At 40.7% G+C, this 24,545-nt stretch overlaps 1 protein-coding gene across 3 annotated transcripts in view; it reads right to left on the bottom strand.

Annotated features, from left to right (window-relative positions):
• Positions 1–24,545, bottom strand: part of HEATR5B (HEAT repeat containing 5B) — a 100,291-nt gene that overhangs the window by 7,828 nt on the left and 67,918 nt on the right. For all 3 annotated transcript variants that reach the window (XM_089694196.1, XM_089694197.1, XM_089694198.1), the window contains exons 28-34: positions 17,080–17,317; positions 15,345–15,599; positions 13,481–13,608; positions 9,923–10,067; positions 9,440–9,712; positions 8,401–8,625; positions 2,548–2,699 (exon numbers count right to left, since the gene is read on the bottom strand). In XM_089694196.1, the coding sequence (XP_089550322.1) occupies positions 2,548–2,699; positions 8,401–8,625; positions 9,440–9,712; positions 9,923–10,067; positions 13,481–13,608; positions 15,345–15,599; positions 17,080–17,317 (1,416 nt within the window). The remainder of the gene's footprint in view (positions 1–2,547; positions 2,700–8,400; positions 8,626–9,439; positions 9,713–9,922; positions 10,068–13,480; positions 13,609–15,344; positions 15,600–17,079; positions 17,318–24,545) is intronic.

Genomic DNA, 24,545 nt, shown 5'->3' with positions numbered 1-24,545 from the left:
TTCCCCCCTTTGCAGAGATCATCAGGAATGACAAAAAAAAGAGGTAAACAACACAAACAACATCCAGTTAAAATAAATTTCCTTGTAATGTAATGGAGCTGGACAGACACACAGACAGGAGAACTACTATATGTCCTGGTTGAGGTGGAAGGCCAAAGCCATCTTAAGCAGAAGGAAACTCTAGGCCTTAACATCACATTGTCCTTGTGTAAGATTAGAAGTGGTTCTTTACAAGGCAGGGCTGCCAGCTCAGACACACTCCTCAGAGATGATGGCAAAAAAGAAAAGCAACCTTCAGAGTAAAGTGGGTGAAAGGTAGGTGAGCTGTCTTTTGAATAAAAATGCATGTTGTTGACCATGAAGTACAGTGGTAAACCAGTCTTTGGCATAGAAGATCCTGTGGAAGTGAACTACATGGTTGAACTAAATGGACTTTTATCTTTTTTCAACCCAACTGTGATTTGGAGGAGCCCACAGGGTGTCTACCTAGAGTCTGATTAGGTCAGAGTATTACATTTGCCTGGGCAAGCTCAGAACTATGAGTCGAAATTCCCTCTATCACGATCCTCTATGCCCTGGGAGTGTAGTAAAGCTAGTATGGGAGCCAGTACCTTGTTGAACACCCCAGGTGCAGAAGACAGACCAAAGGGGACAGCCACAAACTGGTAGTGTGGAGATCCCAAAAAAAAAAAAAAAAAATATGAAGGTACCATTGATGTTGATGGAAAGATGGGGACATGCAAGTAAGCATGCTTGGTATCCGCAGAAGATAAAAAGTATTCCTGATGAAGGAAAGCTTTCATAGACCTGGTAGATTTCATGCAAACTTTTTGGATCCACAACTAGACATCATGGTTCAAAGATGTAGCAGGATCATACTGAACTTACCTCAAGCTGCGAGGATGCTCCAAATTCTGGAGTGAAAATGAGTAAATCGAACATCTTTGAATGTAGACACCATCAATCACAGCACTCGTATGCAGCTCCCTGGAAGACCAGGGTCAGGACTGTAATGATGGAATCAGAGAGGACTTCTCGATGTTCAAGATTCATCTGAAGTCCTCCAAGGTCTGCAGTGTGATTAACACACTGAGTGCAGTGTTAGAGAAGCCGGTTCACGTAATAAGATCATTAGGGTACAGTATCTATAAGATACATAAACACATAAATGCCCAAACACACACACTCAGGATGAACTGGATAGATCAGTGTCTATTCAACCTTACCAACTATGTAACTATGATATTTCATGACTGGTATATCTTTGAGAAGAAGAAGGCCCAGAATTGATGCAAGGACCTTTGTGAACATTCCTAGGGTCAAGGCAAGGCTGAATGGAAGAGCCACAAATTAGTGGCTGTGATCCATGGCAAAGCAAAGAATTTGCTGGTGACCTAGAAAGATAGGTATGTGCAAATCTGCATTTTGATGTATGCCAAGAAGTCTTCATGGTAAAGGGAGGCAATAATTGACAATACAGACTCCATCTGAAACCTTTCAGTTTATACAGAGGTGTTAAGCACCTTCAAATCCAGGATGAAGTGAAGGCCTCTCTTTGGGCTTCGTAACTGTAAACAGACTTGACAAAAAAACTGAAATTTTTCAGTTGAAAGAATCAGAAAAATAACTCCCTGGTTTAACAATAACTGAGCAGCTGGAAAGTCTGTCCAGTTGATGTTGCAGAGAAACAGGAAGATGTGGAGAAATAAACAAAAAAAAAAAAAAAAAGAAGATGGAAGACGTAAGTGAAACTATCTTGCAACCTGTGGATATCACCCCTCTGGTACCCAAGTATCAGCTGTATATACGATATACATTGGTTTAATTTGGCATCGAAGAAAAAAGTTTAAATATAAAATGGTTCAAAAAATAGAAAGTAGAAAAACTGTTAGGGAAAGTGAGCATTAGTTAAAGCTGATTAGGGTTACCTAAGCGTTAATAAAAGTTAATTTGAATCAAATACTATTTTTATTTTTTTTAATAGCTGCTGTATTTACACAGCAAATCTCAGCTGTCAATTTGAGAGGCAAGAATTCTTGACAAATGTGAGGAGGGGAGTTGGCAGTGGGGCTGAAGAACAGAGTTTACTGCACAAGCCCTGTGTGCTTTAATTAGGATTTTTGGATGTGTGTAGCACAACCAATGTCCACAATTGGTTAATATATGTTATGACCATAGAAAAAAAAAAATTCTAATTCTAGGTGTCTGTTATTTATATTTTCACTGCATTTACATGCATGGTAAACTAAGCTGTCCAGCAAATGAAACGTGTTGGGATGAAACTATAAGGACCCACTCAGACTATTGAGTTGTAGTAAGCTAGTCAAACACTACATCCGTTACTGTGCCATTCATTTTGAAAGGCATCCCAATGCATTGAGGACGTTCACAAATATTTCAACTGTATACTTACCTGTGTGCCCACATTTACACTTTATGTCTTCACATTTAAAACCATCAGTCTATAAAAATTAGCAATATATTCAGAAGACCTATAGGACAGAGGTAAGGCAGAGAATGCTTAGATTTTCCTTGCAACAAACTCACCCATGGGTCACTGGAGTTCATTGCAGCTTTGAACCTGTTTATGCATCCAGTCTGTAATGACTGCACACCAATAAGCTCAGTACTTGTAGACCACAGGAAAAGTAAAACAGCAGTTAGTATGCTCACTTCATCCGGTGTTTGCTTGGAGTCACCTGCATATGTTAATAAAGGGATAAGGCTATATATTAAACTTGCTGCACTTCTACCTGTAACATATACACAACATCTCTACAAGAATACAGACAGGTTTTATGCAATGATTTCCCACAGTGAGCAATCTGGACTAGAAGACTGCAGTAAGTACCAACTGTGACCATAGTGAGGTCTAACACACCCCAAACGGTGTGACAGAGAATAGGGAAGTAGTTGTAAAACACAGTGCCTACCTTAGAGTGGCATTTAACTTAAAACCAAAAATGTTATATAGTCCAGCTTACTAAACCTTAGATGTGGTGGCTGTATTAGTTTTCTTTTTTCTAAGCTTTTTTCCCTGTTTTGACTTGGTGATCCAGCCAGTAACACACATCCTGTATTAGAGTGCCTGCATTCTGGATGAAGGAGCAACAGAGACACCTTTAGACAGCAGCAGTGTTAATCTGGGGGAAGGAGAGTGCCAGATGTACTAGCAGATTTAGATGCACTAACAAATGAAGTTTGCTCTATGACATTCTCCCCAGGGATAAGAAAAGGCTGCTGTACTTGTCAGCTAGAACTCTTGTTTTATGATCATGTCCATCAAGGATACCAAGAAAGTCACTTTCTGGGTGCCAGTGACTCTTGCAAACATCAGACTGGACTTATTATGCAATTGATTTGAATGCTGCACTGAACCAAAGACCAAGCAGACTACACCTAAGTATTTTTTCACTTTCAAAACCCTTTTTGTTGTTGCTTAAAGGGAACTTCACTCTCTCAATCAACATTGACTATTTTTAGTCCTTATGTTGCCAGCATGAGTAAATAGATAAGAAATCATATTTACTTGTTTTAAACTTTTTACATTTCTTTAGTTACTTTGTGGTTTCCATGCCTAGGCAAATGATGTCATACATCCCAGCAGTCTTCAGGAGGGGAGGGAGGGTTCAGCTCAGCCTATGTCTGACCTAAGGGCAGATGGATTCCAGAAAGTAAATGATACATGAATAATTTCCCACAGTCAAGATGGCCGCTGTCAGAAATGCCTGGGGGGGGGGGGGGGGTGGCGGTTCAAAATGATTACTCAGCAAAATGAAGCATGGAGACATTCGTGGATGGGGGAGTTTGCTTTGCATATTAATTAATTAAATAGCATTTTTGGTTTGTGGTGCTCAAATGCAGTGCAGTTCCACTTTAAGTTTCTTTGTAACATATCTTTTTAATAAAACAATATTTAAACATGGTCAAACTGAATCTCTGAGATACACCAATAAATGTAAGTATCATGCTACCTGGGCAACTACTTAAGATTCTATCTTGTTTCATTTGCCCACAGAATGATGGATAAAACCTGATTGCCGTTATAAATAACAACCAATCTTTGCTTCTATTTTTATCCAGTTTTTTACAAATAGTCCCCTTGAGTGTAACAAATTACACAGGCCAACACACATTTTGGTGCCTCATATGTTAGGTCTGTTATATTTGCCCCACTGATTCCAAAAATGGCACCAGTTTTCCCTATTGGTTCTAGTTTTTGAGATACAGCATAAACGCCATATACCACTCTTCACTCTGGTCGCCTGTCAGAAATCAGGATATTTTAATGTAGTGTTTTATTTAATCTCCTTGTAGCATGAAAGAAACACATAAAAAAGAAGCCATAACCTCTCTCTACAGTGCTCGATCTGAAAAATAAAACAATAAGAGTGGCAATATACACACACCTCCTATATCAGGGGTCAGCAACCCCCAACACGCTTGCCAAACATGGCACATAGCTGCATTTGTGCGAGGGAAGCTTGGGACACCCACCTCCCACATCAGCAAAGCCGGCCGGTGGTTGCAGCTGCTTTTAAGGGGTTAACACGATCGGTTCTTTCCCAGCTCATATCCCGCCTGCCTCCATCTCACTCTGTGACATTAAGTGGTGAGCACAGCCCGATCCCCTCCTCCTATGGAATCAGAGTCTGTATGGGTTGGTAAACTCCTCCTCCCATCCTTGGAGTGCACTCATCCTCTTCAAAAGGACATGTAGTGGAGCTGCTCTGTCCCACACTGCACACAGCTGACACCAAATTGTTTTACAAACACATCCTCGATCTGCACGGTGTGACTGTAGCTGGCTGTTGTAGTTCTCAAATCAGAAAAGCAGCACAGCTACAACAGCCAGTTACAGTCAATGTGCAGAACAAGGATGTGTTTGTAAAACAATCTGATCTTAGCTGTGGGCAGCGTGGGAAGGAGCAGCTCTGTTGAGTGCCCCGCCACCAGTAACCCCATCCCCTGACCTGCTAACCCTGTCCTATGCCCTGTGGACCCCATCCTATGTCCTAGTGACCCCTGTCCTCTACCCTATGGACCGCATCCTGTGCACTGTAGACCCCGTCCTTTGTCCTACTGATCCCTGCCCTCTACCCTGTGGACCCTGTCGTATGCCCTACACACTGCATCCTATACCCTGCTGACTCCATCCTATGCCTTGATAACCCCTGTCCTCTGTCCTGCGGACCCCGTCCTATGCCCTACTGACCTCATCCTATGTCATACTGACTCCTGTCCTCTACCCTGTGGATCCTGTCCTGTGCCCTACGGACCCTATCCTATGTCCTACTGTCCCCCATCCTCTACCCTGCTGACCAAATCCTATGTTCTAGTGACCTGTGTCTTCTACCCTGCTAACCACATTCTGTGCACTGTAGACCCCGATCTATGTCCTGCTGACAACTGTTATTTACCCTATGGACCCCGTCCTATGCCCTGCTGACCTCATCCTATGCCCCGCTGACTCCATCCTATGCCCCGCTGATCCCATGCTTTTTCCTGCCGATTCCTTCCTCCACTGTGCTGACGCCATCCTCTGCCCTGCTTACCCGTTCTATGCCCTATTGATCTCATCCTCTACCCTGCTTATCCTTATCTTATGCTCTGGTGATCCCATCCTCTGCCCTGTTAACCCCTGTTCCCTGCACCACTAACCGCTGTCCACTATCCTGCTGGACCCCTGTCCTCTGCCCTGCTGGACCCCTGTACGCTCCTCTTCTGACTGCCCATCCTCTGCCCTGCTGGCCTTTGTACACTGCCCTACAAAATAGCTGACACTATCCTTTGCCCTGCTGACCAACCAATCCTTTGCCCCCTGACATTTTATACTGCACCCCCTCATCAGACAGGCTAGGCACAATCCTGGAGTCAGATGCCCCAAGCAGCCTGCTCGCATTTTAGACAGGTAATTAACTAGCTATTGGGAACCACTAATTTAGAAATGCAGGAATAGGGACTGATCTGTGGTGTGAAGGTGCAGAAGTTGTGGATGATCTGAGGTGTGAAGATGTAAGAACTGGGGTGATCTAAACAGTGAAGGTGCAGGAATTAGGGTGATCTGAGGTGTGAAGGTGCAGGAATTTGGGTGATCTGAGGTGTGAAAGTGCAAAGTTCAATATTAATTTCTTAATAGTATTCAAGTCATTTACAGCATTTATTTTCGTGATTGAGAGTGTGAAGTTGACTTATTTTTTTCATATTACTGGCACTCTCAATTTCTTTTAAAACATTTTTTGGCACACAATGCTCAAAAGGTTGCCTATCCCTGCCCTATGTAATCATAAATACAATACAGTTAATGACGTTAAACATTTTACAATCCAATGTTTCTGTTGTAACATTACAGTTGGAAGTACATAAACACTGTCACTATATCTGTTATGCAAAAACACAAAGTAACAGAAAAACAATTTGATCAGCAAGATATTTTCAAAAACCGACTAACAAATTATATAAATTCAACCATATCTAAGAAACTAGAATGGATGCAGTCTAGCCAATGCAGTTTTCTGAATCAGCTCCCCAAATAACCCCAAGAACAGGTCTAAAAAGCAAGACACCAAGTTTTATTTTGTTGTGCTATGTTATAGTTTTTGGAATCGGTTGCCTTTTAGAAATGAAGACAGCTTCATACATCTGTCATAAGCAATAGTGTGTGCGTGTGTGTGTGTGCACATCTTGTTTTTTAAAACTATTCACAACCACCTTGTTTATCCACTCAACAAACCAGAGAATATGAGCTATATGATATCCATAAACTAAATTAACCTTTCTAATGCCTGAAACCTTCAAGGAGTGAACTTGCATACAAATTATATTTCAGTTACAGTTAGTCCATTATGGTGAGAGTCACCTGCTGACTTCTTACCTTTACAAAATTAAGGATCAATATCTCTGCCACAGTCTGGATTTTTAAGAGTTTCCATCTACTTTTGAATATTTTTACTCTTACAGCTTATTTTTCCATAACATGAAATAATTAAAAATCACACATGGATAGTGGAAATTCCTTGAAATAGTTGCAGCAGGGCCTATATTAATACGTACCTTAGCTTGGGGTTGTCGTACGCCTACCTTTGATCGTGAGGGTTCACCAACTATGTAGATCATTTATTATCTTTTTGTAAAAGACAATAGTTCGCAATTAGTACTACAGCCATCACCCTGATTGCACTTGATAGATGGCTCCTGTTTTACACAAGCTTTCTATTGGTATGCCATTTTGACATGCTGTAATTATTAGTGACATCAGAGATTGTTTTATGGAACTGTTGTTCTTAGACTTGTTTCTCTGTTTTCTGAAAACGTCTTTTAATAAAATAAAAATAGTCACAGCAGATATGCAGACCTGGAAATTAGAAAAGATTCATCACCAGAGTCCCAGTGAGACATAAGTGATCAGGTGATTAAAAGTATCTCTAGCCAAATTTATTTTTTAAGTGGCAGTAAACTCTCTCCTGTAAAAACGCAGACAGGCAGGTTTTTTTTTTACACACACAGAAGGGACTCTAGCAGTCTCTTCTGAAATAAAATGTCCCCCCTGCCTGTTAGCGGATAATGCAATCTTATCTGCGCATGCGCAGCTCAGACTGCATTTACAGCCTGCTCTGTGTGTCGTGGCTAAGTGACTCCTGTGTGGGAGTGTTGGCACTGCAGCTCAGCCATACAAGCAGCTGAATATTTGAAACCTGGAAGGATGATCGGGTTTACATGGAACCGCCAGGGACCAGAGAGAGCAGTGACAGCTCAGCGCAGGATGGCTCTATCTGTAGGTAAGTCTCTCATAATGTACTAGCATGTGGTGCATACTAGTACTTTATGACTTACACCTGCAGGGGGGCACTTTTTTTAGTTTCTTAATGAGACATTACTACCGCTTTAAATTTTAATTTAGATGAAGTATGGAATTGTCAGCTTATTTTTTGGCTGCTGTGTCCAGTTTGGGAGATTAACTCGCTTTCTGTTTTAGAGACACAAGAGAAAAGCTTTCCAAAGTGAAGTTAAATCCCCGTTGGGAATTGGTGTTCCCAATGGAAGATTAAACCTCTTTTACTGCTCCAATGACAACTGCATATTTCTGGATTTATTCCCACTTTCCCTCCAGGAGACTAATGGTCATCAAAATGAATATTAAAATTTAGGTGCTCATTGCTATCTGTGTTCTTGCTCTGAGACCTAACAGAGGTTCTAACCTTTCAACTGTGTCCAAAACAAGAAAAGTGTAAGCTTTAGATACACCTTCGCTATACAGCATACACCAAACACTAAAATGTCCGCCTTGGGAGGACTGACTGTTTAAGTGCTGTACTTTCTGCAGGTCTTCCGAGAAAACAAAATGTTCAGATATTGTGTTGATTTCCATATTTACCTCTGATTGTACTTTTTTCCTCTTACCTGCCTGAGGGTACTCTAGGATAGATGCTAAAGTGCTGCGAATTAGATCAGTCCATTTTTTCTGAGTTTTTTCTGTCTTTGCTGATGGTGAAGTGATAACCGTCTTTATAGCTTGTAGGCCAGCGCTGACAGGTAAGGGAACCTGATTATCTGAAGCTTTAATTGCGGTCTCTTTTAGAACTTTTGTTATTAAGTAAAGAATGGTAGGCAATATTGTCATACAGCCTGCAAAAGGAGAATAAAGCGAAAGTTAAGTTAATACTTTCAAATAATTTGTTCATGTTGGCTCTAAAGCAAGTCATATATGGCTCAGCTGTTTCTGGCTGAAGGACCCCCAACCCCCACCGTGTTATTGTATTCTGACAGCGGGACTTCCCCACCATCAGAATACACTGATAAGCGCTGCAGCTCATTGGCTGCGTGCACTGACTGAGTGGAAATCCAACAAGCCCACTATTTGAAAAATAGTCTGCCATAAGACTTGGTATGTAAACTGAAAGATGTGCATATCCTTACAAAAGGCACATAAAATGCTCTTGCACATGGACTTACTGAGACTCTGAATGTAAATTCCAGCAAACTTCCCTCACCTGGAAAGCCCAGCTGTTTTGTGCTGGTTCACGGTTAAACCCTTGTATAGTGTATGAGCATGTTTCAAGATCAGAACAATTCCTTTACTTGTAATGCCTGTATGTGATACTATAGTTTATGCTGTACCCATATATACCCAAATACAGCTTCAAACAGCCAATGATATCTATGAGCAGCTGTATGCAGCACATGGGCTTCCTGGACAGGGGAAATGTGCTGGAATGTATGCTAATAAATAAATAACAGGGTCAAAGTAGCATCCAGCATGCCTATGCAGACTATTTGGAAGGCTATTCAGTTCAAGAATAATATAGCTTGTATTTACAGAGATGTCTGGAAAGGAACGCCACAAGCTCACAGCATGTGTTCGAATGTTAGTCCTATCAATGTTAAACCAGCTTTTATTGTAGAAAAGCCCTTTGTAGTGACAAAATCCTGAATATATTACCTGCTGGTGAGCATAATGATGGAAGCTCAGCAAGGATGGACACTGTGGATGCTACAAGGCGGGAGCTCTCTTCTGAAAGCTGTTGGTTTTTAGCAATGATATGGCTAGGAGAATCAGACACCTTGGAGCTGAGTTGTGGCATGTGCCGCACTAGCAGGAACATTAGAAGCTCCATAGCAGCAAAGACCAAAGACTTTCCAGGAATCAGCCCGCCACTTTCTTCACCTTCACCTAAGTGTGTTTGTGTTTCCTTTTCACTTGTGTCATCTTTATCTGGTGTAAAAAAGAAAAAAGCATTTAAATTTTTTTCATTATATCAGAATTATTTCTATAAAGGCATTGAATATAAGTCATAATTTATAAATATTATGTATCTAAAAGGAGTAGTAAATTAAACAAGTACACATGCAGTTAGTAACTCTGGACACTTTTTTTTTTTTTTTTTTTAACATCACCAATGCATCATTAATAAAACAGCCTTACTCTGAGCATTTCTTTGCTCTTGTAATTTGTCCTGTGCAGCTCTCACGATTTCCTGTACTACATTGGTAACCAGCAGCTGGACATTAGGTGGGTCATATGTCAGCAGAAGACGATGAAGGACATTTAGAAGTTCAACTCCAATTACCTAATATAGAGGAAACGAAATGCTGTATTACAAAACAGTTTATGATGGACACAAAAAGGTAGTGGTAAACCACCAGATACTATTATAAATACTGTATAATAATAATAATGCATGTAACCATCTTAATGCTCATCACACCAAAGTTAAAATTATACCATTATTAGAATTATAGCATCGCAATCTTCAGTAAAATATATAAGAAATATTAACAGCACAGATAATGTAATATGCATGAAATGTACGTGTTACTTTTAGTGAAATATAGCAAAAAAAAAGTGGCCGGCATGGATTTACAATCTAGGGGGATAAGGGGCAGAACAAGGAGGTAAGAAAAATAAGTTATCTGGTATATTCTGTGACAGTTTATGTCTTGTCAGATGACAATGATGGATCAGTGACTGAAGAAAATAACTTGGATAAGATTGTATGCTTGTCTGAGCTGGTGGGTTTTCAAAGTGCATTTGAATGCTTCAAAGGTTAAAAAATACCAAATGGCATGTGGGAGGAATTGCAGAGAAGGCGAGATGCTCATCATGATCTGGATGAGGGATAGTATTACATAACAGGTTTTCTAAAAGAATGCCAGAAGCAATGTTGTGCAGTAAACTGTAGCAGCAAATCAAAATGGTTCTTTTATCCACTACATGTCATCCAACAATGGGTATTCGTTATATTTAATAACATTTTCAGGTGAGAGTGAGGGTTAACCAAAGATACCATTATTTAAAGAAACCTTGTCTCCAGAGCCAACAATAGATTTTTTTTTTTTTTTTTTTTATTAGATAGGATTGTGCTTTGTGCAATTGATTTTATTAACGTATTGCACAGATACATTCATGGAAAAAATGAAAGAAATCCAACACTTCTGGGTGTATTGGATCCTTTTTTTTGTCTGGGCTGCCCTCTGTGGCTCTTCCCCTGGTTGCTACATGCAATTGATAGCAGAGGCTGTGTTAAGAACTGCTCCAAAACACAGCCTCAGCAGTAAACAAACAGCGCTGAGATTGACTGGGAGCCCCCCTCCTACACAGAGCCTCATGCAACTAAATTGACACCCAAGCCTGTTTTTAAAAAGCTGTTCCAAACACAGCCTCAGATCGCTTTCTTTATATATGCTGGGGCTATGTCTATGTATGAGAGCAGTCCAGGCTGGGGCTCAGCTGTCACTTTATATGCCCAGAAGCTGTGTGCAGGAGAGCTGCTAATAAACACACTCTCAACATATGTAAACAAAGAGCACAGAAGCTGTGATTGGGAGGCACTCTTCTGCAAAAAAACTTCTGCACAAACAGGACTCTTTGTTTACATATGCTAGGGTTGTGTTTCTGAAAGTGCATATGCAGACTCAGCATTGCTAGTAAATAAGATATGTTTTGCAGACAGCTTATTAATTTTTAAGTCCTAGACACATTCTGAGTGTATGTAACAGACAGGACTATGCATATGTTAACCACTTCAAGTCCGGACACTTTCACCTCCTTCCAGTCCAGGCCAAATTTCAGCTTTCAGTGCTATCACACTTTGAATGACAATCGTGCATTCATGCAACACTGTACCCATATTCATTTTTTAGCATTTTTCTGAGACAGATAGAACTTTATTTTGGTGGTATTTATTCACCACTGGGATTTTTATTTTTTTGCTATGTAAACGAAAAAGTCCAAAAATTTTGGGGGAAAAAAAAAAATAGCGTTTTTCTTAAAAAATTTTGCAAATAAATAATTTTTCTTCATAAATCTTGGCCACAATGTATTAATCTATGTTTTTAGTGAAAAACAAATAACCCAAAATTCAGGTATAACCAAAATTTATAATTTTTCGAAAATTGTTTTAACATTTTTATATTATGTCACCCTAGCAGTACAGAGTCACCATAGTGACACTGTACTACTTGTGGGGGGTGATGAAGATTTTTTTTTCTACCAATTGCTTTTACACCCATAAAGGCTGTAAAAGCAATAATTTCCCCTCTCTGGCTGCATTCCTGCAGCCATTGAGAAATACTGTGCAAGCTGTGATTGGTCATAGCTTGTCACATGGTACAAGGCTGTTGTGAATAGCCTTGTACCATGTGACCTCTGTGATCATTCACAGAATTCACAAGTAGTAAGCAATGATGTCACGAAGTGGCATCTTGTTTACTTCTATTCATGTGATTACTGATTGGCCAAATCAGTGATCACATGAATCGGGACCTCACACAGAGGTCCCATACAGCGATCTGTGTTCCACTGTGTCCTCCGGACACAGCGGGGACTGATCGCGGTGCCCTGTGCTCCCAGGGAGCACGAACAGGCAATGGATGCGGGAGGACATTTAGAAACATCCCCAAGAATGTTTATTTCTACTCTTTTAACAAGTTACCTTGAACGTTATCTACTTTAGTTATACTTCATTTGTATAAGACTGCTGTTAACTACAGTTTAATGTCATGATTCTGTTTTTATGTTAGAAGATGATTGAATTTGTATCCTGTATCTAAAAAATTAAAAAAAACCATTGAAAGGAAGACAAGAACCCAACACACCTGGAAGTGTCACATTCTTTTTCTTTTCCCCATATCTGTAACTTTGCAATACGATATTGTCTAGAGGGGCAATAGTTTATCAAATAAAGCACTGGTATATTTAAAAAATAAAAAAAAACATATTGTTGGTTCTGGTGACATAAGGTGGCTGAAATTGGAGACAGGGAAAAGTAAATAGACAAATTCCTCTACAGACCTAACCACACTAAAAAAGTGTGTGTACTGTTAGATGAAAATTTATATTTTACCTTCTAGGCTTTAAAAGAAACATGACTTATCTAATAAAAAAAAATTCAATGTATGGCTTAACCTCCTTTCTCTGCAGCCCTGAAAGCTACACAAAAAAAATCAAAGAGATTCCTTCCTCCACACAATGCAGCAGGAGATTCATCCATTTGCATTGTAGGTATTGATTGTAAGCAGCTATCAGAATATCCTGACAGCAGGTACAACTGACCGGATGCATTGCTGCTTGGCCCACATTTTTTCACCTGGCTCCATCGATTTTTCAATCGAAGGGTGTCGGGCAGAAGGGCGATGACAGGAACAGCCATGTTGCGAAATGGCCAGCTTTAGTATCCCCTGAATAAATTGCTGCAGTTTAGAAATGTAATTTAACAGTCACCCAAAGCAAATAAACTTTATAACACATGAGGAGATGCACAGAAAGACCAAACCAAATTGTAAAAATGTTTCCAGAATAACTGTGATTTCTGTGTCTATTGTGCATTATTCACAGCTATGGATACGTATAGTACATGGTTTTGGAAGCAGATTTCTCTGTCTGTATCTTATCCTTGTGGTACACTTGATCTGTATGCTTTGCTGAAAAATGCAACTTATAAATTATAACTAACAAAATGCTTCAAGAAACTATTTAAAATACCTGATCATCTGCTATATGACTTCTAGCAAAGGGAGAATCCAGGAGTATGTGTAAGGCTTGCAGACAGGCTGTAACATGTTCAATGGGTTCCTCAGGTCGTGGTGTACAAAAGAACTGGATGCTTATACCTAAAGACACAAATCATTCATAATAGGGCCACTTGTATAATCCACACTGCTAAACAAATTTAGTGCTCACCTGGCATTTACAGTTGTGTTCAAAATAATAGCAGTGTGTTGAAAAAAGTGAATAAAGCTCAAAATCCTTCTAATAGCTTTTATTTCCATACACACAAATGCATTGGGAACACTACACATTCTATTCCAAATCAAAACATGAAGAAAATATATCAAATTTGTGTTGTTCCTCTAGAAAAATTGAAGAAAAGTGAATATTAGACTGTTCAAAAAAATAGCAGTGTTTGTATTCTTCTTTACAAACTCAAACATTCACTATATAAACTGAAAAATGTTTGAAGATTTTGCTTTCCTTTGAATCACTTAATTAATATTTAGTTGTATAAGCACTGTTTCTGAGAACTGCTGTACATCTGTGTTGCATGGAGTCAACCAACTTCTGGCACCTGTGAACAGGTATTCCAGCCCAGGATGATTGGACTATATTCCACAGTTCTTCTCTATTTCTTGGTTTTGCCTCAGAAACTGCATTTTTGATGTCACCCCACAAGTTTTCTATTGGATTAAGATCCGGGGATTGGGCTGGCCACTCCATAACGTCAATCTTGTTGGTCTGGAACTAAGATGTTGCACGTTTACTGGTGTGTTTGGGGTCGTTGTCTTGTTGGAACACCCATTTCAAGGGCATTTCCTCTTCAGCATAAGGCAGCATGACTTCAAGTATTATGATGTATTCAAACTGATCCATGATCCCTGGTATGCGATAAATAAGCCCAACACCGTAGTATGAGAAACATCCCCATATGATGCTTGCGCAACCATGCTTCACTGTCTTCACAGTGTACTGTGGCTTGAATTCAGTGTTTGGGGGTCGTCTGACAAACTGTCTCTGGTCAGTAGACCCAAAAAGAACAATCTTACTTTCATCAGTCCACAAAATGTTACGCCATTTCTCTTTAGACCAGTCAATGTGCTGTTTGGAAAATTGTAACCTCTTCAGCACGTCTTTTTTTCAACAGTGGGACTTTGCGGGGGCTTCTTGCAGATAGCTTGGCTTTACATAAGCGTCTTCTAATTGTAACAGTACCCACAGGTAACTTTAGACCTTCTTTGATCTTCCTGGAGCTGATTGTTGGCTGAGTCCTTGCCATTTTGGCTATTCTTCTATCCATTCAAATGGTAGTTTTTCGCTTTCTTCCACGTCTTTCAGGTTTTGATTGCCATTTTAAAGCATTTGCGATCATTTTAGCTGAGCAGCCTATCATTTTCTGCACTTCTTTATATGTTTTCCCCTCTCCAATCAACTTTTTAATCAAGGTACGCTGTTCTTCTGAACAACGTCTGGAACGACCCATTTTCCTCAACATTTGCTGCCTTCCTTCTTTAAATAAGGGCAATAATTGCCACCTGTTTTTTCAAAGAATGAATGACCTCACTAATAGAACTCCACACTGCTATTATTTTGAACATGCCCCTTTCAATTAGTGATTCAATTACACAGAATCAGCAGCATGCATGTCATGACTGTTGGGTCTGTTGGATTTCTATTACTCTACTACACCTACTAGTAAATTATTTGCCATATAGAAATATAATTTCTACCAAAAACAGTGATTGATCAGGTTAGTGATGTCTGACTGCTATTATTTTGAACACAACTGTACATACAAAGTACGGACAGGTAAAAGTATTAACACAATAGCATTAAAAAATATTATTTCACCTACCCAATATAAGATGCATTCTGTCCTTGTTAAGCACTAAAAGGGACTTGGGGCTGGGTGGTGTTCCTGGTGGTTGGTTCATTGTTATGGTGGGGTTTCGTTTCTGGGATCCCAACACTGTTGCTTCATCTGTGACTTCAGAGTTATTAAACCCTGCAGAATTCAGCCAAAGCACTACAGCATGCAGGATTGGAGCCCAAGAATTGCGGTAATGTAGTCTGGCTGTATCAATGGTTTCTGGGGTATAAAATGCTCCACCTAACAAAAACAAACATTATTTTTAACAAACAAGTTGATATTCTAAAGGGGTACATACTCTATACTGCCAAAAGTATTGGGATACCCCTCCAAATCATTGGAGTTAGGTGTTCCAAACTCCTCCATGGCCACAGGTGTATAAAATCAAGCACCTAGGCATGCAGACTGCTTCTTCAAACATTTGTGAAAGAATGGGTTGCTCTCAGGAGCTTGGTGAAGTCAAGCGTGGTATCGTGATAGGTTGACACCTGTGCAATAAGTCCATCCGTGAAATTCCCTTGCTACAAAAAATATTCCATGGTCAACTGTTAGTGGTATTATAACAAAGTGGAAAAAACAGCAACTCACCCACGAAGTGGTAGGCCACGTAAAATGACAGAACGGGGTCAGTGCATGCTGAAGAACAGTGAGCAGAAGTCGGCAACTGTCTGCAAAGTCAATAACTAAAGACCTCCAAACTTCATGTGGCCTTCAGATTAGCACAACAACAGTGCATAGAAAGTGTCATGGAATGGGTTTCCATGGCTGAGCAGCTGCGTCCAAGCCTTTTATCACCAAGTGCAATGCAAAGCGCCGGATGCAGTGGTGTAAAGCACACCACCAATGGATTCTAGAGCAGTGGAGACGAGTTCTCTGGAGTGACCAATCACGTTTCTCTGTCTGGCAATCCAATGGATGTGTCTGGGTTTGGTGGTTGCCAGGAGAACGGTACTTGCCTTACTGCATTGTGCTAACTGTAAAGTTTGGCGGAGGGGGGATTATGGTGTGGGGTTGTTTTTCAGAGGCTGGGCCTGGCCCTAGTTCCAATGAAGGGAACTCTTAAGGCATCAGCAAACTAAGACATTTTGAAAAATTTCATGCTCCCAACTTTGTGGGAACAGTTTGGGGATGGCCCCTTCCTGTTCCAATATGATTGCACACCAGTGTACAAAGCAAGGAGCATAAAAGACATGGATGAGAGAATTTGGGGTGGAGGAACTTCACTGGCCTGCACAGAGTCCTGACCTCTGCTCAACAGAACACCTTTGGGATGAATTAGAGCGGAGACTATGAGCCAGGCCTTCTCGTCCGACATCAGTGACTGACCTCACAAATGCTCTTCTGGAAGCATAGTCAAACATTCCCATAGACACTCCTAAACCTTGTGGACAGCCTTCCCAGAAGAGGTGAAGCTGTTATGGCTGCTACTCAGCCTGGCTGCTCTCAGACTTCTGACAGATTACAAGGACTCAATGAAAAAGTGCTCTACCTCACCTATCAATGTCAGTTGCTGTCAACACTGCATCTGCCTGCCCTCACTTCTGCCTACCAAAGCTGCACACTTCCTTCACCACTGCATCTGTATTTCTTCCACTTTACAAAGCCTGTGCATGCTCTCACTATGCACCCCCTACCCTCTTTCCTCAACCTATGTCTTATTAAAATGCACTGCCCCTCCCTTTAAACTCAATGCCACAGTAATCAAAAACTGCAAACATACCGTCAGGTGGAAGCTGGCTTGCAAACTCAGGTGGCAGGGTAAGGAGTGCATAATCCTTGAGCACAGCTGACCACAGTCGACTAAGTGTTGAAAGCTCTGACTCCACTAAAGATATCAGGCTGTCCGGAGGAAGTTCATCTGAAGAGTTGTAATCAATGTCTTCATCATCATTGGTTTTTAATGCTTTTTTGGGCTTACTTTCAGCTTCTTTTTTAATGGTCATTGCAACAACATACACCTATTAAATGAGGTAAAAAATACATCACTGTTATAGTAACATTATTATGATAAACAACACCAATGCTGGAACACTGCTGTAATAAACCATTTCATCAGTTCACAAGCTAGAGATAGCAGCTCATTGTTTATTGCGGTTTTTAAACATTTTCCCTGTTGCTTTTAAACAAAATGTAAATCTTGTATTACCAGACAGGACCATGATAAACTACCAGATGAGTAGAGGAAGGTAAATGTAAGGAGCAATTGCACTCAGCTCTGTGTTATTAAAGGATAAGTTTACCTTTTTTAACATATTACACCTGTATTCAGGGTGTAACATGTAAAATGTTGTGGGGGCAGCAGCCCCCACAACCCCATGATCCCCCGTTGTGACAGCGAACCGAGGATCTTCTCCCTGCATCCGCTGTCACAATTGTTTTAAAAATGTGGCCATGTGGGGCTTCACCCACCCAGCCTTGTCAATTATTCACAGAGTTCTGTGAAAAGGAGAACTACAAGTACTGACAGCCTTTGCATCTGACAGCTTGTAGTTCTCAAACTACCAGGGTGCTTTTGAGTGCTCTAGGTAGTTCATTGATGCTTTCTGTCATTCAGTAACTACCTGCTCATATGAGATAACAGCATAGAGCTTACACTGAATGCCTGCAGGAGCCGGAGCTTGCACCCACGACCTGCTGAGTGCAATTGTGGGTGCAATGCTTGTGGGTGCCATGCTTTGCAGGCTCCTAGTAAAAATAAATAAATAAATAAAATAATAAATGCACATTTTTTTTACCTGTAAAAAAGATGTGCATTTATTATTTTTTTACAAAGATTAATTTATCCTTTAATGTCCTGACTTCTTAAAAACTAATGTTGGACTTTGGGGACTTGTCTAGGTCCTACAAATGGTCTCTACGATTAAGCAGTTAGAGGAGCTTTCCTAATGGGTGGAGAGCCAGCTAAAGCCATTTTGTGATCATTTATTTTATGATTCATTATATTGGTGTGCAGTCAATGGGAAACATTTGTGGCTACATGGTCGTGCTTGATGTGCTCTACCAGTGACCCAGCCTCCGAGTTTGAACCGGTCGGTACATCTGACAGCAGCATGTGAGCGGTGCTGCTTTTCATTTGGTTCAGGTCCTAAAAGTTACCTACATTTAGCAAATAGGAGTTGCAGCAGCAAGCTGAAGGTTCCAGTAATGGGAAAAGATTAGTGATCACATACCCGCTTTTCTACTCATAATCTGCCCTGTAGATTATATGTAACCTTTTAATCTAAAACATACTACCATATGTGCAGCATTACTCAGTATATTCATTACAGAGTGTTAAAGTATAAATTAATGTGTTAGATTAAATATTTTTTAACTTGGTCAGTACAAGCAACCCACTCAGCCTGCAACAATCTTCCCTAACCAATAAAGTTTAAACTACTACTCTCTTTGCCCACCTATGGGTTATATCTACCATTCCTTTTATCAGCTACATTTCTAGACAATTATTCTTCACTAATGAATGAGGCTGCAATTGAATCTATATGCTGAAAGATATGGTTTTTGGTGTAAATTATGTCAGTCCATGATGAACACACTTTTTGAAACTTGAATAAACAATTCAATCTCATGTGTTTGTACATAGAGGGTGTCATGTAGACGGTGTCAGTCTAGCTTCTCTTTTCAGGTGGAGTTTAAAAAGAATACATTACTTGGCATAAAATAGCAGAAACTGTATTCACAGCTTCTTGTAACAGGTTAATGTTTAATCTTATTAACATCAAATTTTGATTCAGTACAAAGATTTCTATTATATAACCTACTATGGTACATATTTCTTTCTAAAAGCTTGGGGAACGTCCTGTATTTTAGGCATTGGTATGAACTGGAAAATTATTCTGCTAGCTGCTTTTTTTCAATAGGTTCTACTCTGTCAGATCCTAGGCTTACTAGTTTGAAGACAGCTTGCACCTATGGCATGCTGGAATTGAAAATATCTGAAATCCATTCTGGTATCTATGATGAATTGTCCCTTCAATTAATTGTAAAGGAGCAACGTTCCTTGTAGCATATGTTGCAGCTTTTTGATTCCTTTGGCTTACAGCGCAGGGTCCGGTACGGATAGGAAATAAAGCGGTTTAGAGTTTCCACACAATAGGAAATAAAGCTGTTTAGAGTTGACGCATAGGGGGTGTATGGCAACCATCGTCCCAGCTTGATAAACAAATGATTTGTCACCTCCCATTTACTCAGTGTTATTTTCACAGTAGGCTTAACATTCTCTTAAAATGTGACCCCTGAAAGAGTACATTAGAAAGAACGTAGGCGGATTAACAGTTACAGAACCACATTTCCGAGCAACCTTTCATTATTCTCAGCAGCACCCTGACTATAAGCTCTTCTGCCTTTAGTATCTCTACCTTATTCCCCAAAAGTACATTAAAACCTCTGCACTTTGTTGAAATGCATTAAAAAAGTCTGCATCCTTGGTGTATTATTCAACAATGTATGGAAATTCCACCACACTGAAAATGCCTTGTATAGAAAGACAGGTATGCAAATAAAGACCAACAGAGCATAAGCTCTTCTGTATCCTCCCTTGTGCGCATTTCATTATCAGTATTATTTTTATAGAAGATTTATATAGTGCCAACAGTGTGTGCGGCGCTTTACAATATAAAGGGAGACAGGTCAGTTGCAATACAATAAAATACAAGAGGGCAATAAGGGCTCTGCTCATAAGAGCTTACAATCTAATAATATTGTGACAGACCGAACCAGGACAAGGACTTTTGGAGGGGACTAGGGACTAGCCTTCTGCCCACTGATTATGGCCTATGGAGAGAGCGATGAACGCTGAGAGCGTGGATCAATTCTCTGCATAAGACAATATATCTTCCCTGCTGGAGTGAATGGGAAGATGTAATAATATTCTTGTACAAGTTAATGGTCAGAAGAAATATGGTGGCCCTCATGCGGACTGGGTTGGAGAAGCTCCTACACTTGGAACAATCTCCCTCAAGAAATCTATGAAGATAAAGCAATTCCACTTTTCAGACTGTTGGAATATTGTTTTTGGAATATTACCTAATCAGCGTGAGGTGTTTATCATAATGTATATTTGTTTTTATTGTTCTTGTGGGAACTTCCCTTATTTCTGAAGTATATGAAAAAAACTGTATTTCTGTTCAATAAAGTGGTTTCTGTTTGACATATAAGCTAGTGTCGCCTAGTTTTGGGTGCAATGCCCAGCTATAACACCCTGGTCCTGTGTCCCATCGGCGAGGAAGCAGCAGTTCTTTGATGGAGTCACCCAATCGGAGTGACAGGTGTTGAGTTACAAGTATTCATTATTTTCTTGTGAAAAAAAAAAAGATTTTTGGGAATTGGAGCTGTACAGTATGTCAAGTCCCAAGATGGAGAATTCTGTACTTAAAGGGTACAACTTTAGGTAAAGCAGTACCTTGTTCACTTTGCTAACCATAACTTCTTAAAAGACACATGACAAAAATCAGGGAGAAAAATTGCCAGCTATGTATAGTGATTCACAACTAGGAAAAATCTTTTCGGTGTTTCCAGTGATGAACACACTCAATAATTTTGGTGCAAAGGCTCCGGGAGCCTCAATTACTGGAACAAAGTTTAGATTAGTCGACTGAGCTAGGTCTTGAGATGTTCACTCCTAAAAATGTGAACTGGGAACTTATTGAAGGAGAGTTGGTGTAGAGGCAGGTTGATCTGATGGAAATAGAAGATTGTTCCCAGTTGATGCAGTAAGAAGTCATACAGAAGTCTTTTGTAAGATAAAGCTTTGCTCACAGGGAGGTTCCAACATAATGTAGATAAAGCAAAATGTTGTTTGCATAGAAATGTATAACTCCTCCACACCACCAACCATAAAATGCATAAGAACAAAGCTTAATGGTTACCAATAACATTTGTAAAATCTTTCCTACCTGTTATCTATTTAGCAAAGCCAGTAGTTTAAAATGTTAACCCCCTGCTTAAAAAATTCCTTGGGCTTGGCAAAATAGGCATTTACTTCTGAAGGATGTGTATATTAGTGCAACACACTCGACAGGGTGGTTTGCTATGCCAAAAATTCTGAGCCAGATCATTGTTGAATATAATGAGCTTCAGCTACGTTGGTCTCTGCCTGTGTTATGGATGACTGCAGTTGTCCACTTGAGGAGTGTATGGCATATGGCATATGAGACATACTCACTTCAAGACAGCCTTCATTCTTTAACTACAGAATTGAGGGCAGATTTGAATAAATAGTGGCAATACCAGAGACACCTCTTTTAGAAATTTTAATGGAGTAGATTATGGGCAATATATTGTAAGATCCATATAGCAGGACAATACTAGAAAGGACATTATAGGAGTACGGGCAGGTATAAGTTGCCCATCTTTGAATAATAGCCCAGTCTATTAGGTCAGGGGTTTCACTGACAGAGGGAAGCATCCAAGCTCTTTTAAAGAAGCACAAGAAAACGGGCAACATTAAGGACTGTAGACCCAGTCGTCGGCCAAGGAAACAAAGTGGAGTTCCACCTGAAAAAAATAAAGTCAGCAGCTTCAAAAACAGTAGCTGCTGACTTTTAAAATACAGACACACTTACCTGTCCCTCAGTCCAGCGGTTTCCTCACCACTGCTGGTTTCACCGGTCGTCTTCTCTCCCCAGTGCCGGCATCTTTAGTGTGGGCACCCGGCTGTGACAGCTTGCGGCTTCACAGCCAGGTGCCCACTGCGCATGCACAAGAAGCACTGCACTTTGTGAATGGCCCCGTAGCCTTCTGGGACCTGTCACATGTCCAAGAAGACAGTGTGTGGAGGGGGGGGGGGGAGGCTGGGGGGTTGGAGGACAACTTCCGCTTCCAATCGCCTAGGCGATTGCAGCTGAAGTGGTAGCGGGTACCTTTCAAATTCGGGTACCCGCTCCCCAAAGGTGTCACTCCTTAATAGGGAGCGGAGGACATCAGTCTACTGTCCGGAGAATACCGGCCATAAGTGGTACATGTGGAAGAACTGAGGCCATAAAACCATACATGAAAACAAGGCTAAATGACTCAACTATGCATGAAAACATAGGAACTGGGGTGCAGAAAAACGGCAGCAGCTGCTCTGGACTGAGGAGTCAAAATTTAAAATATTTAGCTGTAGCAGGAGGCAGTTTGTTCTTCAAAGAGCTGGAGAGCGGTACAATAATGAGTGTCTGCAGGCAACAGTGAAGCATGGTGGTGGTTCCTTGCAAGTTTAGGGCTGCATTTCCACAAATGGAGTTGGAGATTTGGTCAGGATCAATGGCGTCCTCAGTGCTGAGAAATACAGGCAGAAATTTATCCCATCATGCAATTCCATCAAGGAGGTGTGTGATTGGCCCCAAATTTATTCTGCAGCAGGACAATGACCCCAAACATATAGCCAATGTCATTAAGAACTACACTATATCGACAAAAGTACTGGGACAGCCCTCCAAATCATTGGATTCAGGTGTTCCAATCACCTCCATGGCCACAGGTGTATAAAATCAAGCACCTAGGCATGTAGACTGCTTCTACAAACATTTGTGAAAGAAAAAGGGTTGCTCTCACTAGCTCAGTGAATGCAAGCGTGGTACCATGAAAGGTTGCCACCTGTGCAATAAGTCCATCTGTGACATTTCCTTGTTACAAAATATTCCACGGTCAACTGTTAGCGGTACTATAACAAAGTAAAAGCAACTGGGAACAGCAGCAACTCCACATAAAATGACAGAACGGGGTCAGCACATGCTGAAGCGCACAAGTCAGCAACTGTCTGCAGAGTCAATAACTAAAGACCTCCAAACTTCATGTGGCCTTCAGATTAGCACAACAGTGCATAGAGAGCTTCATAGAATGGGTTTCCATGGCTGAGCAGCTACATGCATTGGATGCAGTGGTGCAAAGCACGCCGCCAATGGGCTCTAGAGCAGTGGAGATGTATTCTCTGGAGTGACGAGTCACGCGTCTCTGCCTGGCAATCTGATGGACGTGTCTGGGTTTGGCAGTTGCCAGGAGAATGCTACTTGCCTGACTGCATTGTGCAAAGTGTAAAGTTTGGTGGAGGGGGGATTATGGTGTAGGGTTGTTTCTCAGGGGTTGGGCTTGGCCCCTTCATTCCAGTGAAGGGTACGCTAAGGTGTCAGCATACCAAGATATTTTGGATAATTTCATGCTCTCAACTTTGTGGGAACAGTTTGGGGATAGCCCCTTCCTGTTTCAACATAACTGTGCACAAAGCAAGGTCCATAAAGACATGGATGAGCGAGTTTGGTGTGGAGGAACTTGACTGGCCTGCACAGAACTTACTGAGCTTTAGGGCTCATGTACACTGCAGCTGATAAACTCACGTTTAGGAGCTGTTCAGCGTTTCTTTCAGCAGCCCCTGAACTCACTCTAATGTTTTCCTATGTGTCCCTGTACACATTTTCGTTTACAGGCATTTGAGTTTATAGTCGTTTTTTTGAATGCAGAAAACTTGCATTCAGCAGTCGATTTTATCAGGGTTTCAAATGCAAAACGCTTTTAAACGTGGTTAAACGCAGCAAATCGCGTTTATAAGCGCTTGCGTTTGAATTTTTATTTTAACTCTTCCAGCTCCCGATGCTGTCCAGAGCCTTTTTTCATCATGAAAAATGCATGCAAAGCGTTTTCAAGGTACTCAGATGGACAAAAGACTAAAAAGAGGATGTTACTACCAAGCTTGTCACACATTGCAATGACCAATTCACACCTCAGACCTCTCCCACCCTTGGAAACAAAAGATATGTTAATGGACATTCACACCTCAAATTCCTCATGAAGACCCAGCCAGGTGGCCTTAATGATTCACACCACCAGCCACCTTTCCCACCCTTGGAAACAAAAGAAATGTTAATGAGCAACTCACTCCTAAGCTAATTTCATCACATACTGCTGTCTCTGCTTCTACTCTCTGTATTTCTCTGAAACAGTCTGAAATAGTTAATAATTTACCACTTTTCAGTGCATTCTGGGCATCTGGGAGGTTCTCCTGTGCTTATCTTTAAAAACGCTTCTAAAAGCAAATGCACATAAACGCGATATGCAAACGCGGCTAGACAGACATTTTTTAACCTACGTTTTCCAGCAGTCAGTTTCCATCATTCAGAAGTTTCCCGTGTACATGGGGCCTTCAAGAGGACAAATGGTTGGTCTGCTAAGCTGGAGCCTATGTGATTGAAGTTGCCAATTTATTTGCTG

Source organism: Staurois parvus, unplaced genomic scaffold (assembly GCF_062004578.1).
Source record: "Staurois parvus isolate SC_StPar_1 unplaced genomic scaffold, SC_StPar_1.0 ptg000655l, whole genome shotgun sequence".
NCBI classification, from domain to species: domain Eukaryota; kingdom Metazoa; phylum Chordata; class Amphibia; order Anura; family Ranidae; genus Staurois; species Staurois parvus.
The sequence above is the reverse complement of the archived record's forward strand: the minus strand, read 5'-3'. Positions and strand labels throughout refer to the sequence as shown.